General features: G+C 39.4%; 1 protein-coding gene and 1 long non-coding RNA gene across 3 annotated transcripts in view; one reads left to right on the forward strand and one right to left on the reverse strand.

Annotated features, from left to right (window-relative positions):
• Positions 1-16,735, forward strand: part of CUNH12orf56 (chromosome unknown C12orf56 homolog) — a 97,121-nt gene that overhangs the window by 49,109 nt on the left and 31,277 nt on the right. Inside the window, exons 4-5 of the mRNA XM_032420212.1 lie at positions 9,166-9,574; positions 14,536-14,609. Coding sequence (XP_032276103.1) covers positions 9,166-9,574; positions 14,536-14,609 — 483 coding nt within the window. The remainder of the gene's footprint in view (positions 1-9,165; positions 9,575-14,535; positions 14,610-16,735) is intronic.
• LOC116642141 overlaps positions 1-16,735 on the reverse strand; it is a 96,471-nt gene that overhangs the window by 22,093 nt on the left and 57,643 nt on the right. The gene's annotated exons all lie outside the window — the stretch shown is intronic.

The following is a 16,735-nucleotide window of genomic DNA, read 5'->3' on the forward strand; positions in this document are numbered from 1 at the left end:
TATTCACCTTAAAGTCAAAGTGACTTTTCCAAATGACCCCCCCCTTTTTTTTTTTTTTGCTTAAAACCTTTCAGTAGAGGGGCGCCTGGGTGGCTCAGTCGTTAAGCGTCTGCCTTCAGCTTGGGTCATGATCCCGGGGTCCTGGGATCGAGCCCCGCATCGGGCTCTCTGTTCAGCGGGGAGCCTGCTTCTCCCTCTCCCACTCTGCTTGCTTGTGTTCCCTCTCTCACTGTCTCTCTCTGTCAAATAAATAAATAAAATCTTTAAATAAAAAAAAACAAAAAAAACAAAAAAAAAACCTTTCAGTAGTATCCCATTGCCCAGAAAATAAAACTTTTTACACATCTAGACAGCCCTGCAAGACCTGGCCTTTGTTTCTGTCTCCAGCTGCATCTCAAGTCACTTCCCCCCTTGCTCACCACACGGGCTAGTGCACCTCAAGCTTTTCCCACCTCTGGGCCTTTTCACTTCCTTTCTCCTCTTCACACTGCTTTTCACATGGCTCACTCTTTCTCGTCCTTCAGGTCTTAGCTTGAATGTCCACATCTCAAACAGGTCTTGCCTGATCTGTCTGAAGTATATGACCCTCTAACAGACGCACACAGGTTTTTATCAGAGTACTCTGTTTATGTCATAGCACCATCATAAACAGAACATATAGTTATTACATATCTATAGCTTATTGTCTGTGTTCCCACTAGAATGTAAGCCTCATGAGGGCAGGGACCTAGATATTCTTTTTTTTTTTTTTTTTAATTTATTTGACACAGAGAGAGACACAGGGAGAGAGGGAACACAAGCGGGGGGCGTAGGAGAGGGAGAAGCAGGCTTCCTGCTGAGCAGAGAGCCTGATGTGGGGCTCAATCCTAGGACCCTGAGATCATGACCTGAGCCGAAGGCAGATGCTTAACCAACTGAGCCACCCAGGTGCCCCGGGACCTAGATATTCTTGCACACGGATATATTTCTAGTGCTTGGCCTAGTGCCTGGCACATCGTAGCTGCTTCGTATTTGTTGAATGATTAATCATGTTCTTTACAACCTAGCCTGGCCTGTATTATATAGGCTTGGGGAAGCATGATTTGATCTAAATCCATGAAATAATAAAGCATGTTTTAAAGGAGTTGATGCACTTCCATTGTTGCCCTAAGTGCTGCATCTTCTTTGTTCCCGGAGGAGGGGTCTCTCTGTTGTTGCAGGACACTAAGTAAAACTGCCAACATGGCCTTCGAAACTAGAAGTGGCGAGGGAAGGCAATACCACTAACAGCCATCCACATGCTCTCAGACTCAATATTCTTCATTTCACATTTTGCCATATTAATGTCCCAGGTTTTCTAGACCACTCTGATACTCTCCTTGTTTTCTTCCAATTTAGAAACAAAGAAGAGGTTTCTAATTAATGTTTGTAGTAGTCATTTTAGGTTATCGTGAAGGTCAGAACTGTTAGAAGTAGCAGATATCCAACTTAGGTTAAAAGGGGAATTTACTGGAATAACTGGGGCCACTCAGGTAATTCAGCACTCATTCAACAGATATATATATAGAAATAGACCTAAATACAGACACAAATGTAGATCTACTTACCTACCTGCTTAATCTGGCACACTTTATTTACTGGGCTCTGTATTCAGTTTTAGATGTGTAATAGTGGGTGAAATCAGCAAAGGATAGAAGCCAAATACTAGAATGCAGGAATGGTAAGAATGAAGTTGACACCGAGGCATAGCTGGAACTGGGGACTTGAATGGACATAGGACTTTGTATCCTCTGATGTTGGTAGATCAGCCTCATTTTTTCTCACTGAATACCATGTCTTTCACGGGGCAACCACCTGTCTTAAATTCACATTACAACTCCCACCACCAGACAAAGGCTAACTCATGCACTTTCTTGCATCAAATTTAAAAATCCCGGGAAGGTCTCTGATGCCCTAGCTTGACTAAATGACTCACTGATGAAAAATATCCACCCCAGCCAAGAGGTCAGAGACTTTAAAAACACAGCAGCTTCTGTGTGTTCCATGTGTGGAGGGAAGGAGTAGTTTCCAAATCGGGGGGGTCAGGGGGAGCTAGGTCTACTCTCCATCCCGTCGTTTTCTAACACTATCATCTCCATAATTAAACACATGAGTCAAAAGCGTAAACAAAAGGCAGGCTAGGATAGAAAGCAGTAATTAGAGGACTAAAGAATGGTATCATGTACAGAGCTTTGACACACCTCTGAGCTGTAAAGTTTTAGGCCTAATTATGAGAAGCTGCAGGTCATAAGAAGGATGCAGTTATCCTGGGACATCAGACTTACATAAGTATGATTACTTTTCAGGGTAATAGTAAACAACCAGTCTTTTAACACCTGAGGGATGGAAAACAGACTAGTGATCTCTGATAATGAGGTTCAGTATTTAGGTTTCTCTATCTTTAGTGTAGCTCTTCATCAGTGGATGGTTCCAGGTTCTCATATGCATTTTACAGGAGAAAACCCAAGTAGATATTTCAAGTAGGAATAGCGTATTGTGACCTACTTAAGAGTTCCCTAAAGCTGCAGGAGGGAAAAAAGACTGCCTATTGCTTACGAGTGGAAAGAAACAGAGAGGAAGGCTGAGATCAATAGAACACTTTTACAGTGTCGGCACAGAGGAAGATTTACATCAATCTGAGTTCACCTTGAATCATCCATGAGGAAAAGAAATAGTGACAATGCTTCGGCCTCAGTCCAGGTCTGTCAGGCCCATACCCACCAGGGTGGATTCTGATCTGAGTTTACATCTATGTGTAGCCCCTACCGATATCTGGCTAGTGAAAATTTAAAAGTGGATTTTCTAACCATAGTGCATGGCAAGTAGAAGGATGAGCTTTTGGAGAAACTGATCTGTTTAATAAATGGAAGTAGAGCTGACAATCCTAGTGGAATGAGAATGTGCTGCGCTTAATTGTACACCATTAGGAAACCAGAAGGAGGGGGAAACCAGAAGAATGTGAACCTTATATTATTCTCTAAGGAGCAGCACTGCTTGATAGGAAATAGAAGAGGGGAACTGTGCTATTTCTCTCCACGTAGTACATAAGCATGGAGCTCTGCAGCCACACTGGCTGACTGAATCCTGACTGCTTTGGGATCTTTAGCCTTCCTAGGCTTCACTGCTCAGGGGTAGAATGGAGCTCATGACAGCTCCTTTCTCAGAAGGGTGATATGTGGGGCTCGGTCATGCACATGTAAAGTGCTTAAACTCTGTGTGGCACTTAGTCCTTATTAAAACCCTTTGTTATTGCTGATTATCAGTAAGTCAGCCACTGAGCAATAATTTATTCAGCATCCTCAGAATCCCTCATCAAGCCTTGGGATGGAATAATTTTCCTCTTTTCTACTCTCACTAATAACACTACTGCATTTAAAAAATAAAAGTGCTGTTGTGCAATAATTTGGCACAAGGTACCATCTATATTAACTTTCTTTTTTTAATATTAATTTTCTAAGAATTTCTCGCACAATAGGTTGCTGTAGTTCTCTTAGAGGAGCAGTCCTGTGTTTATGTAAATATACTATATGGGTAAGCACATGGACCCAGAACGTTTAGAAACTCAAGAGAAAGGATTCAAGGCCTCTAAAAACTATTTTTATAATAATCTTCGTCATTCTCAAAACTGGCCCTGAAAACATGACATAGATATATTCTTGTGCACATAATTTGCTCACAGTTTATCATTATTAGTATTCTTTGCTCAGTTATATATTTATAAAAATATAAAAATACATCTATTGAGCTTTGGGGTAGAACCAATATTTGTTCTTCTCCCGTATCACTCTCTTCCTCTTCCCTCCTCCTTTTCCCCCTTCATGGACCTGTCTGAAAATTTCCATGGGCTTGATACTCAGGAGAACTGCTTTGTTCATTCTATCTATGAATCTGCTTGTTGGTTTTAGACATTAAAAATATCTCCTCCCATTTTGTCAGGTATTTATTAGCTTTGTCTGTGTGGTATCTTTTACTGAACAGAATTTTAATTTTGCTGTAATAAAATTAATTAAGGTTTTGACTCTGGTCAAGATGGAGTAAGTGTACTTCAACCCATCTCTCCCTCTGAATGCAAGTAAAAATCTTGAACAGAATGCATACGGCAGTTGACTGCCTGATTTAAAAAAAATTCTCCATAGGATTTAAGCAGGATTCAGAGTTAAAAACAGCTATAGATTTTTCTGTAAGATATACTTTAGCTGAGTCACATGTATTTTGACATATACTGTCATTCAGTTCTTAGTATCCCTGAATTTCCTTTATTATTTTCAGCAGGTTGATTATGTGTCTGGTGAGGAATTCTTTGAGTTTATCTTTTGGGGATTCACTGAGTTTCTTGAATCTGTAAGTTTATGTGTTTTGCCAAATTTGGAGAGTTTTGGCCATGACTCCTTCAAATATTTTTTCTGCACCATGCTTTTCCTCCTTTCTTTCTGGGACTCTGGAGATATGAATATTAGACCTTTCATACTGTCATACAGTCCTTTGAAATTCTGTTCATGTTTTTCTTCAATCTTTACTCTCTATGTTGTTCAGATCAGATAACATCTGTTCATCTATCTTCAAATTCAATGACTCTTTCTTGTCATTTCTATACTGTTTACTGAGCCCATTCAATGAATTTTTAAGTTTCTGGTTATTGTAGTGTGTATTTCCTCCTAAAAGCTCCATGTGGTCCCTTTTTATATCTTCTAAATTGGAATTTGTTTTTTATTTTTCATTTTATTTATTTTTAAGTATGCTCCACACCCAAAGCAGGGCTTGAACTCACAACCCTGAGATCAAGAATTGCATGCTCTGCTGACTAAGCCAGTCAGGTGCCCCCCTTTTTATATCTTCTGTTTCCCTGTTGATACTTTCTATCTTTCCATTTGTGTCAAAGGGGCTCACTCTTATTTATCAGAGCCTGGTTATAATGGTTGCCTTAAAGTCTTTGTCTGAAAATTCCAACATCTTGGTCATCTCAGTTGATATCTGTTCATTGTCTTTTTCTTCATAAGATATGGAGAGTTTCCTGGCTCTTCAAATGTCAAGTAATTTTGGATTGCATCTGGGATATTTTGAATATTATGTTATGTGACTCTGGGTCATATGCCCATGAAGAGTTGGGTACTGGTCTCTGCTAGCCTCTCAGTTATGCTTAGATATCTGAGAACTTTTTTCTGTGTGTGTGTGTGTGTTTTTAATTAATTAATTTATTTATTTGAGAGAGAGAGAGAGACCATGCATGCACAAGTGGGGGGAGGGGCAGAGGGAGAGAGAGAATCCAAAGCAGACTCTACGCTGAGCACGGAGCCCTACATGGGGCTGGATCCCATGACCCTGAGATCCTGACCTGAGCTGAAATCAAGAGTCGGATGCTCAACTAACTGAGCCACCCAGGCACCCCTTTTTTTTCTAACTTTGAATACAGAGTTGCTTATATTTCCCAGTTCTACTTTAGAAGAATCTTCATGGGGGAATTTTTTTTTTAAGATTTTATTTATTTATTTGACAGAGAGAGAGAGAGAGACCTCAAGCAGGGGAACGGCAGGCAGAGGGAGATTGAGAAGTAGGTTCCCCGCTGAGCAAGAAGTTGGATGTAGGACTCAATCCAGAGACCCCGGGATCATGACCTGAGCTGAAGGCAGATGCTTAACCAAATGAGCCGCTCAGGTGCCTCTTCATGGGGGAATTTTTTATTCAAGAGAGCTCAAATTCTGGATCTTGAGATCTAGGTCTATAGGACTTCTTATAGAAGAATCATTGTTCTCTATTGTTCTTCTTGTTTCTTATTTTTAGCATATTAATCTGACATCTATTTCAATGTGATAGGTTTCTAGCTCTCTGTGAAAACTAAACTCTCCATTTCATATTCATTTAACTTCTTTCTTATCCTTTTTAAGAATTTCTTAAATCAAATACCCATTTTTTCTAATTTACCATTTTTCTTCATTTCTTGATAGAGTATCAATATGCTAGTATTTGTGTACTTCTTATTCTTTTTTTTTTTTTTAAGATTTTATTTATTTATTTGAGAGAGAGACACAGCGAGAGAGGGAACACAAGAAGGGGAAGTGGGAGAGGGAGAAGCAGACTTCCCGCGGAGCAGGGAGCCCAACGCAGGGCTCGATCCCAGGACCCTGGGATCATGACCTGAGCCGAAGGCAGATGCTTAACGACTGAGCCACCCATGTGCCCCTGTGGACTTCTTATTCTTAGCTGAACTTGAGCCTAATAGGTTTTTGTGAAGCTGTTCCATTTTGCCTGTTGCTTTTTGGACTGTGACCCAACAATTTTCAGTCTCAAGGAGTTTATCTGTCTTTGATGCAGAGGGAAAAAGGAAGAAAAAGTGATTTGTGCATACTTCTGATTTTGGAGTTCTCTTTCCTATTCTCTCATCTCTTCCTCTAATGTGGCTGGGCTCTCCCTAGAGATACACAGTCAGCTCATTAGAAAAACTTGACTTTTAGCAACTTAGTTCTATAAATATGAAGCTGACATGTGTGCAAATTCAAGACTCTAGAACTCTTGCTTAGTAACAAACTACTTTTTTTTTTTTTTTAAAGATTTTATTTATTTATTTGACAGAGAGAGACAGCGAGAGAGGGAACACAAGCAGGGGGAGTGGGAGAGAGAGAAGCAGGCTTCCCGCAGAGCAGGGAGCCCGATGCGGGGCTCGATCCCAGGACCCTGGGATCATGACCTGAGCTGAAGGCAGACGCTTAACGACTGAGCCACCCAGGCGCCCCAACAAACTACTTTTTAATCAGACTAGTAAAGATGGGTATTAACTGAATTTCAAATGAAGAATACAGTTTAGTTTTATGAGTTGGCTTGCTTATCTGTTGAAGCTATAATTTCCATGGTATTTTCATTTATGCTGCCAAAAAGGTAATCCTTTTTAGAAATCCTTTTTATCTCTCCAAAATAATAGATTTTATATAACTGAATAACTGTCACTTCAAGTGAGATTTTCTGTAACTACCTAAAACCATTTTGCTGAGCTTTTATATGAAACATAGATTGTGCCTAAAATGAACATTTTAACATAATTTTATAACATTATGTAGCACAATCTACATACTGGTTATTTAACGCTCTTCAATTTCCATAGAGAAAATTTTAGAATTATATTACCTGAAGGAATAAAGAAAAATTATCTCTTTAAAAAGAGGATTGCAGTATATATATCTTCCATTTCTGAGCTGGACATATTCATTTACCTGAAAATCCTTAGTGTGAGCATCTTATATTCTTAGACACTTGGATAATACTGTTACATAATGCTAGAATCCTACGAAAAAATAGGGTAAGGTAAGATAATTACTGAGCAGCATTTAGGGGTTGTGGGTTATATAGTAATTTGTTCAGTTGTGTGTTTAAAATCTGGCCATGCCACGTGCCCATCCACAGGGCAAGAAGGGTGCAGGAAGGAGGGGGTGCTCTTAAACTTTCCTTTCCAGATCACACTCCGGGACCACAATGCCAGTGTGCATATCCTTAAGCCTGAGGGTTTGGCAAGGGGTGGCTGTTTAAGAGGGAGGTAACTTGAATGAGCAAACTGAGGTGACCACTTTATAGGTGTGTGTGTGTGTGTGTGTGTGTGTGCGCACATGCACCTGCAACATTGGGGGTGGAAGGAGCTGAGAGTTGGAACTCAACACAGTTCGTAATACTGTATAGATAAAGAATGGATGTTATACATGTTTAAAATTAATTTAAGGAGTAATAAAAACAAAGTGGCTATCCACTTTCAAGATGGTTCCAATCTTATAAGGGAGACAGCATATTTTACTATAAAACAATAAACCAGCAATTCAAGGCAACATAGGATTGTATTAATAGCTAGCACCTATTGAGTGCTTCCAGTGTTATAAACACATTGCATATATTTTTTTATTTAATCCTCACAGAGACTTTTTTTTTTTTAAGATTTTATTTATTTATTTGACAGAGATAGAGACAGTGAGAGAACACAAACAGGGGGAGTGGGGGAGGGAGAAGCAGGCCTCCCATGGAGCAAGGAGCCTGATGCGGGGCTCGATCCCAGGACCGGGGGATCATGACCTGAGCCAAAGGCAGATGCTTAACGACTGAGCCACCCAGGCGCCCCATCCTCACAGAAACTTATTGGGATTGGTGCTGTTATTGGTTCCTATTTTAAAATTAGGAGATTGAAGTTGAGGTCAACCAAAGTCACATAACCACTGAGTGGAAGAGCCAGGATTGGACCTTGGACCTCATCATGACCCTACAGCTTCTTAGCCTCTCCCACTTGTTTCCTCATAAAGCAGACTTAGAGAAACGGTCGTGGTAAGGTGGAGAGCAGGGAAGGTGAGGGTGGAACACAGGATTGATCCTGAAAAACGGTGCTAATGCTATTGGAATGACACTGGAAAATCAGAGGAGTATTAGCAAGACATGAATTCAAGAAAACACCATTAAAAAAAAAAATCTCACTTCCTATCTCCACATGAATGGTCTTTTCTTTACAGGATCCATTTGAAATGCACAATGAAAGAAGAGTCAGATTTCAAAAGCAGAATGAAAAGTTCTTTCATTGGAAATACTGGGGTTCTGTGAAGGACAGGCACAAAACTTTAGATATAGAAAGTGCTTTAAATGACATTGGGTACAGTTTTATTTCTTTTTTTTTTTTAATTTTTTTTTATTGTTATGTTAATCCCCATACATTACATCATTAGTTTTAGATATAGTGTTCCATGATTCATTGTTTGTGCATAACACCCAGTGCTCCATGCAGAACGTGCCCTCCTCAATACCCATCACCAGGCTAACCCATCCTCCCAACCCCCTCCCCGGGTACAGTTTTATTTCTGAAAGCAGGAAAATATAATGAAGAATTGTATGTGTGTGTGTGCGCACATGCACCTGCAACATTGGGGGTGGAAGGAGCTGAGAGTTGGAACTCAACACAGTTCGTAATACTGTATAGATAATGAATGGATGTTATACAATACCTCCACTAGGTCAGTGGGTAAGCAAGTGAGATTAAATCACTCCCTTCTCTTAATAAGAATTCTTTTTATTTGAAAACATTTATTTACTTTCAGAGTCTTGAATTGCTGCAACTGGGCCACCGGATTCTCCTTGTTCCTCACTGTTAAATTCTGAATATTATGTTTAACACTAACTCCTACCTGACAGGTACCGCCAGGAGAGCAGCACACCATCCAAGGACTCAAGCTTCTGTCCTCCTTCAGACCTCAAGAAGCTGTCTCTTCATGGCCAAAGTGCCTTTCGACCCTTACCGACCCCCTCCAGGAGGAGATGTCAGTCCACGTCAACCACTGCAAAGGTTGTCGGTGTGCCATCTTGCACAACCAACACAAAAGAACCCAAGGGACTTCCAGATCACAAAGGTTCTCTAAGTGAAATCCCTTTCAAGTGCAATGGGAACGGAAATGAGTTTTACTTAGGAAATTCCTCCCTGGCCTCCCCTTTACAGAACAACCCAAACCTAGAGAAAAAGGCATCGGAACTTCATTTGTACATTATTTCCACAACGTCATCAATATTTCTGCACTTAAAAAGTTCATGGAACAATTATATTATAGTAAGTGCTCTCATTAGTTAACTTTGGCTGGAGTGATTTTTTTTAAAGATTTATTTATTTTAGAGAGAGAGAGTGTGAGCAAGGTGGGGGGCAGAGGAGAGAGAATCCTGAAGCAGGCTCCCCGCTGAGCGGGGAGCCCATCCGCATGATCACGACCTGAGCTGAAACCAAGAGTGGCCTCTTAACCAACTGCGCCCCCCCGCCAGGAGCCCCTGGCTGGAGTATTTCTTAAAGCAAACATACTTTTCCTGCTTCCCCAAATTTCCATTTTGGAAATTTAGCCTTGGAATTTAATAATATGAAAGACAAACACACTGGACAATTAAGGATTTCATATTATTCAGGCTAAGGAAAATGCTCATTAATGAGGAGTGTCTTAAAGAAAAGGAGATCGACCAGGGGTTCTACAGAGGTGGGTAAATAAGGAAGTCTCCCGGGAATGCTGGAGAAGGAGGGAGAAGGTCTTATCTTGGAATATTTGTGAGCAGGGTGGTCTTTTTCTGTTGGCTGGGGTGATTTCTTAGCTATTTCTTTCAGAGCACAGAGCTCACATAAAGTTCAACACTGTCAATATGTCTCTATTTCTTAGCTGCACTATTGAAAGTAGGTTAATGGGATTCACTGTTACAGGAGCAGGTAATTTTATAGGGATTACCTAGTCTAAGCACCTTATTTTATAAATGATGAAAGTGAATATTTTAGGTGACTTAAGAGTATATAGTGGGTTTAAGGGCAGAGTCGGAACTTTCATTTAGGGAATCTTTTTATTATACCAGGATCAGTTTTAAAATAAGTAATTTATTAACTGAATAATATGATCCTTTTCAATTATCTTCAATGATACCTAATTTTTATTAGTGATCTTCCAACACAATAATATTAAAGAAATATGAAAGGCTCCATTCAGAAGAAGCTAGGGAAGCAGGAGGTTTTATAAATGGCTAAAACTGAAAGATTTCAAGGCAACTCTTCAGTTGTTTCTCATACACAGTTCAGAATGGTTAATGTTTAAATTAAATGTCTAATGTTCAAAATTTCTCCTTAAATATTTATTTTATTTTATTTTTTTTAAAGATTTTATTTATTTTTAAGTAATCTCTACACCCAACGTGGGGCTCGAATATACAACCCTGAGATCAAGAGTCCCATGCTCCACCTACTGAGCCAGCCAGGCACTCCTAAATTTTTAAACAGTGTTTTCCAAATTAAAAATGTAAACAAGTAATAATTAGAGGGGAAACCCTGGTCTATTAAAAGGAGGCCACATATGTTCTAATAGGAAACCCAAAACTTAATCTATCTAAATATTTCAAAATGACTGTTTATGTTTCCCTGACTTGACTAACTCCTGGTTTTAGTCCTACTTTTAATTTTTTACTTATTTTATTATTATTACTATTTTTAATAAGATGGTTGAGGTTTTTGGTGTAATGATAGTGAATCAAATAGATTAATTATAACATTTATTTTCATTTTTTTTAAATTATTATTTTTTTAAATTTAAATTTTAGGTATTTAACATACAGTGCAGTATTGGTTTCTGGAGTAGAATTCAGTGGTTTATCCCTTACATACAACACCCAGTGCTCATCATGACAAGTGTAGTACTTACTACTTTTTAACTCTGCAGCAGAGGCATGGTTGGGGCAAGTCATATCGGCAAACTCATAGCCCTTCTGATAATAAAAGCAATAATAATAACTGACATGTATTGTTATTAATAGGTAGGATCTGCTTTGATGCTTTCTGTATATTAACTCATTTAATCTGCAAAACAACCCCAGGAGGTAGGACTGTTATTCTCATTTCATAGATGAGGAAATTAAGGCACTGAGAAATTAAATGATATATGCAAGGTTGCACAACTTGCATGGAGCTGAGATTTGAACCTAGGTAGTCTGATTTTTTCCACTGAAATAAATGTGGGTGGAAGGGGTTATCTTTGAGTTGGTAGATACTATCATTAAAAAATAATGTTCTGGGCGCCTTGGTGGCTCAGCTGGTTAAGTGTCTGACTCTTGATTTTGGCTCAGGTCATGATCTCAGCGTTGTGAGATTGAGCTCCGCCTCAGGCTCTGCACTGGGCGTGGCGTCTGCTTAAGATTCTCTCTCTCCCTCTTCCTCTGCCCCTCCCCCCCTTAAAAAATAATAATGTTCTATCTCTTGAAAGATGGAAAATGGGTAAGCAAATATTTCATACATAAATGATGAATCAAGTTAGCCTTCATTCTAGTAAGAATAAGATATTAATTCAATATAAACATGTAAAAAGTTGTGACTTTTGTGACACTGTTTAATTCTTTCATCATGTTGATCACTTTGGTTATTCTTGGTGATGCCTTCATAAGTTTTAGGAAATTAAAAAAAAAAATCATCTGGGCGCCTGGGTGGCTCAGTTGGTTAAGCGACTGCCTTCGGCTCAGGTCATGATCCTGGAGTCCCGGGATCGAGTCCCGCATCGGGCTCCCTGCTCGGCAGGGAGTCTGCTTCGTCCTCTGACCCTATCCCCTCTCATGTGTTCTCTCTCAAATAAATAAATAAAATCTTTAAAAAAAAAAAAAAAAAAAATCATCTCCTAAATCAGTCAGACTTATCTTGGCTAACTGATCTCTTCTGCTTTGAGATCCAGAATGCTCATTCATGTTGAGATAGGGAAATGCTACCGGGAAAAAAGAATGGACATTTTAACTCTCTATATTTTCAGGTAAACCTAAACCATCCAGTAAGAAATTAGCACTCATTCTGATTTTAAGGATTTCCAAAGAGCTGAGTCTCATTCAGTAACCCATTTTATCTGTAACTTTCATCAACAATAATTACATCTGAGTTCTTTAAGCATCTCAAATTCTACAAAAACAATATATGGCAATTCTTTGCCCTTCATATGTTGTGAAGATAGGTGCTAGAAAGCTAAGTAACTAAGGAGTATCCCCAAATTAAAATTCTAGATTTAAGGGGCGCCTGGGTGGCTCAGTCATTAAGCGTCTGCCTTCGGCTCTGGTCATGATCCCAGGGTCCTGGGATCGAGCCCCGCATCGGGCTCCCCGCTCAGCGGGAGGCCTGCTTCTCTCTCTCCCACTCCCTCTGCTTATGTTTCCTCTTTCATGTTCTCTCTGTCAAATAAATAAAATAAAATCTTTAAAAAAAAAATTCTAGATTTAAAGTAAACATAAACATTTTTTTTTTTTTTTTAAGTAGGCTCACTTGGGGCTTGACCTCACAACCCTGACATCAAGACCTGAGGTGAGGGGCGCCTGGGTGGCTCAGTCGTTAAGCATCTGCCTTCCGCTCAGGTCATGGTCCCAGGGTCCTGGGATGGAGTCCCGCATCGGGCTCCCCGCTCAGCAGGAAGCCTGCTTCTCCCTCTCCCACTCCCCCTGCTTGTGTTCCTTCTCTCGCTGTGTCTCTCTCTATTAAATAAATAAATGAAATCTTAAAAAAAAAAAAAAAGAGACCTGAGCTGAGAGCAAGAGTCAGATGCTTAATTGACTGTGCCACCCAGGCACCCCAGTAAATATAAACATTTAGAGAGAAGCTGTCTTTTTTTTTTTTTTTTAACTTAAAACAATGACAGAAGTAGTAAGAACAGGGGCATCTGGCTGGTTCAGCTGGTAGAGCATGCAACTCTTGATCTTGGGGTCATGAGGTTGAGCCCCATGCTGGGTGTAGAGCTTACTTTAAAAAACAAAAATAGGAGTGCCTGTGTGGCTCAGTTGGTTAAACATCCAACTCTTTTTTTTTTTTAATTTTATTTATTTATTTGACAGAGAGATAGAGAACACAAGTAGGCAGAGAGAGAGGGAGAAGCAGGCTCCCCGCAGAGCAGGGAGCCCGATGCGGGACTCGATCCCAGGACCCTGGGATCATGACCTGAGCCGAAGGCAGCCACTCAACCGACTGAGCCACCCAGGCGCCCCTAAACATCCAACTCTTGATCTCAGCTCGGGTCTTGATCTCAGGATCATGAGTTCAAGCCCTGGGCTGGGCTCCACGTTGGGCATGGAGCCTACTTAAAAAAACAAACAAACAGATTGTAAAAAACAAAAGTGGTGAGAAAAAGCACGTATTTCCCCCCTGCCCACCCACCCATCATCCTGCTCTGATATTAAGAATAAGACAGGGGTAAATTCGTCTGGAGTTGTAAATCAGCAACATTTCAGAAATTCTTTCTGACCTGTTAGGCCTCAGCATAAAATAAAAGATTCTTTAGAGAACTTGCTGAACACTGACCCATTTTTTTGGGGGGACCCAGAATGAATGGAAAATGGCAACACTAAAGATTTAAGGGAAAAATAACCCTATTGATAGGGGAATAGTTAACAAAACTATTATATAATCTATACTATGGAATACTACGTAATCATTAAAACGATAGAAGTAAACCTGTATACACAGACATGGAAAACTGTCCACCATATATTAAGTGGGAAAAAAAGTCCCAGATTAATATATGTGATGTAATTTAGCTAGTATTAAATATATATTATAAAAATATCATCTAATATGTATATATTATAGATGTATGTTATAAATAATATGTTTTTATATGCCTAAAAGGATATAAACCATACTGATAATAATATAGTAAGGTACTTTGTTGTTATTGTTATTTTTGATTCCAGTATAATTAACATACAGTATTATATTGGTTTCAGGGGTATAGTAAGGCACTTTGACTAGTGGGATGGGATGGGGAGGGAGAGACTTTATCTTTTAGTTTATGCATTTTTGTACTGCTTGATTTTGATAGATAATTTTACTTTATAATGAGCAAATGCCATGTTTAAAACTTTTTAAAAACTATATAAGGAAAAACAATGTCCTGTGGTATTATTTACATAATCAAATCATGTACTATAGCAGGAATTAAGGAATAGATATATGATATTGACTAAAAGCAGGAGAAATTGATTTTCAGTAAACAGAAATTCTAACTATTCCCACTTTTTTTCCTCTTTTAGAAAGCTACTCTTTTACAAGATCCCCTATATGTTAGTGAGCTCAGTCCTGCTATTGGAAGTCAAAAGCCATATAGGTAAGGAGTGGTGATATGCCAGAGCTGCATGGGGGACTGTTCTCTCCTCTTTGCCTCTCCTAACTCCACGTGTTGCTGCCCATCACATTTATACCTCTACTTCAACTCTCTGCCTTGAATTTTAGGTCTGCAAACATAATTACCCACTGGACATCACCTCTCATAGGTCTTACAAGAACCTTAAAGTCAGCATATTCAAAACAGAACTCAGCATCTTCCTTCTGGGACCTGAACTTCCTCTTGTGTTTCCTAACACAGGGCCTGCTGTCCTTATCCCCACAACACCTAAGCCAAAGTCCCGAATGTCATCTTTACCTTCTCTCTCCCCTTTACCACCTCCCACCCCCACAGCCAGTCAATCACCACAGGATTCATTGTTCTTCTCTAATATATCTGGATAATATCTACTTCTTTCCACTGTCACATGCTCAGCCCAATTCCCTTTGTTCTGAGCTCCTACAGTATTTTCCTACCTGGCCTCTGCCTTCACTCTTGACCCTCTCTAACCCACTCTCCATAACCAAAGCATCTTTTGGAAGCACAAATCTGATCATGTAACTCCCTGCCTTAAAGCCTTTACTGGCTCCCCATTGTCCTTAGGAGAAGGTCTAAACTCTACAATAGCTTATAAAGATCTTCCTGATGTCTCTTTTCATTTTTCCATCTTCAACTCTTGTGTCCCCTCAACTCCTGCCCTAAGCTGCTGATCCAAATGATCTTGCAGTTCTCAGAAAGCTCCCTGTATGTTTGGTTTTTTTGTTTGCTTTTTCCTCTATTCTGGAACCCTACTCTCTACTCTTCTTCTTCATGAATGACTTCAACTCATCAAGTCTTAGCTTAATATCCCTTTCTCTAAAAATCATTCTCAAAGCTTCAATAAGAGGGGCCCCTGAGGGGCACCTGGGTGGCTCAGTCGGTTAAGCATCTGCCTCAGGATGGTCTCAGGGTCCTGGGATCGAGCCCCCCATCAGGCTTCCTGCTCAGGGGGGAGCCTGCTTCTCCCTCTTCTTCTGCCTGCCGCTCCCCCTGCTTGTGCTCTAATAAATAAATAAAATCTTAAAAAAATTTTTTTTAAACAGATGGGCCCCTCCATAACATCCTGTGCTTACCATCTTGTAGCATTTAACAGTCTCTCTTATGATGGCTTGTTTGATTACGTGCTGCCCTATTATACACTATGCTCCTTAAGGGCCAGGACTGTACCTGGGTCACTGGCACATAGTAGGCTGCCTTTATGGAATGAATGAATAAATTGTTAAAACAATTAAACCTGCATCTGACTTAGAAGTGTGGGCATGTTAGCACTGAAAAGGAATGAGGTCTTGACACGTGGGACAACATGGAGGAACCTTGAGGAAATTACACCAAGTGAAATAAGCCAGACGTAAAAGGACAAATATTGTATGACTCCACTTATTTGAGGCATTGAGAATAAGCAAATTCATAGAAACAGAAAATAAAATAGAGGTTACTAGGGGCTGAGGGGAGAGGGGTATGGGGATCTACAGTTAATCAGTATAGAGTTTCTGTTTGGGAAGATGAAAAAGTCCTGGAAATGGATAGTAGTGAGGTTGCACAACATTCTGAATGCACTTAATACCACTGAATTGTATACCTAAAAATGGTTACAGTGGTAAATTTTATATTATGTATATTTTATTTCAATTTTAAAACAGGTAGGGGTGTGTATGTGTGTGTGGAAGTAAGGGAATAGATAAAACAAGATTGTAAAAATGTTAAAGATTATTGGATCTAGGTGATAGATATATGCTGTTTCTTTTCAATTTTCTCCATTTTTGTGTATGTTTAAAAATTTCCATAATAAAAGTTTGTAAAAGGCTTAAGAAACATAATAAGCAAATATAACAAGTATCTGATTTATATCTTGATTTTAAGAAACCAAAAGTAAAAAGACATTTTTAAGACAATAGAGGACATTTGAGTATGGACTGGGTATTAGCCAATACCAAAGAATTATTGATAATTTTGTTGGATGTGATAATGATTATTTTGTAAGAAAATGTTTGTTTTATTTTGAGATATGTTCTGAGGTATGTAGGGGTTAAATAACAATGTTTGTGATTTCTTTTTTTAAAAGATGGTAATGCAGATAGCTTAGAATTTCT

This window comes from Phoca vitulina, unplaced genomic scaffold (genome assembly GCF_004348235.1).
Source record: "Phoca vitulina isolate PV1807 unplaced genomic scaffold, GSC_HSeal_1.0 scaffold23, whole genome shotgun sequence".
Lineage (NCBI taxonomy): Eukaryota > Metazoa > Chordata > Mammalia > Carnivora > Phocidae > Phoca > Phoca vitulina.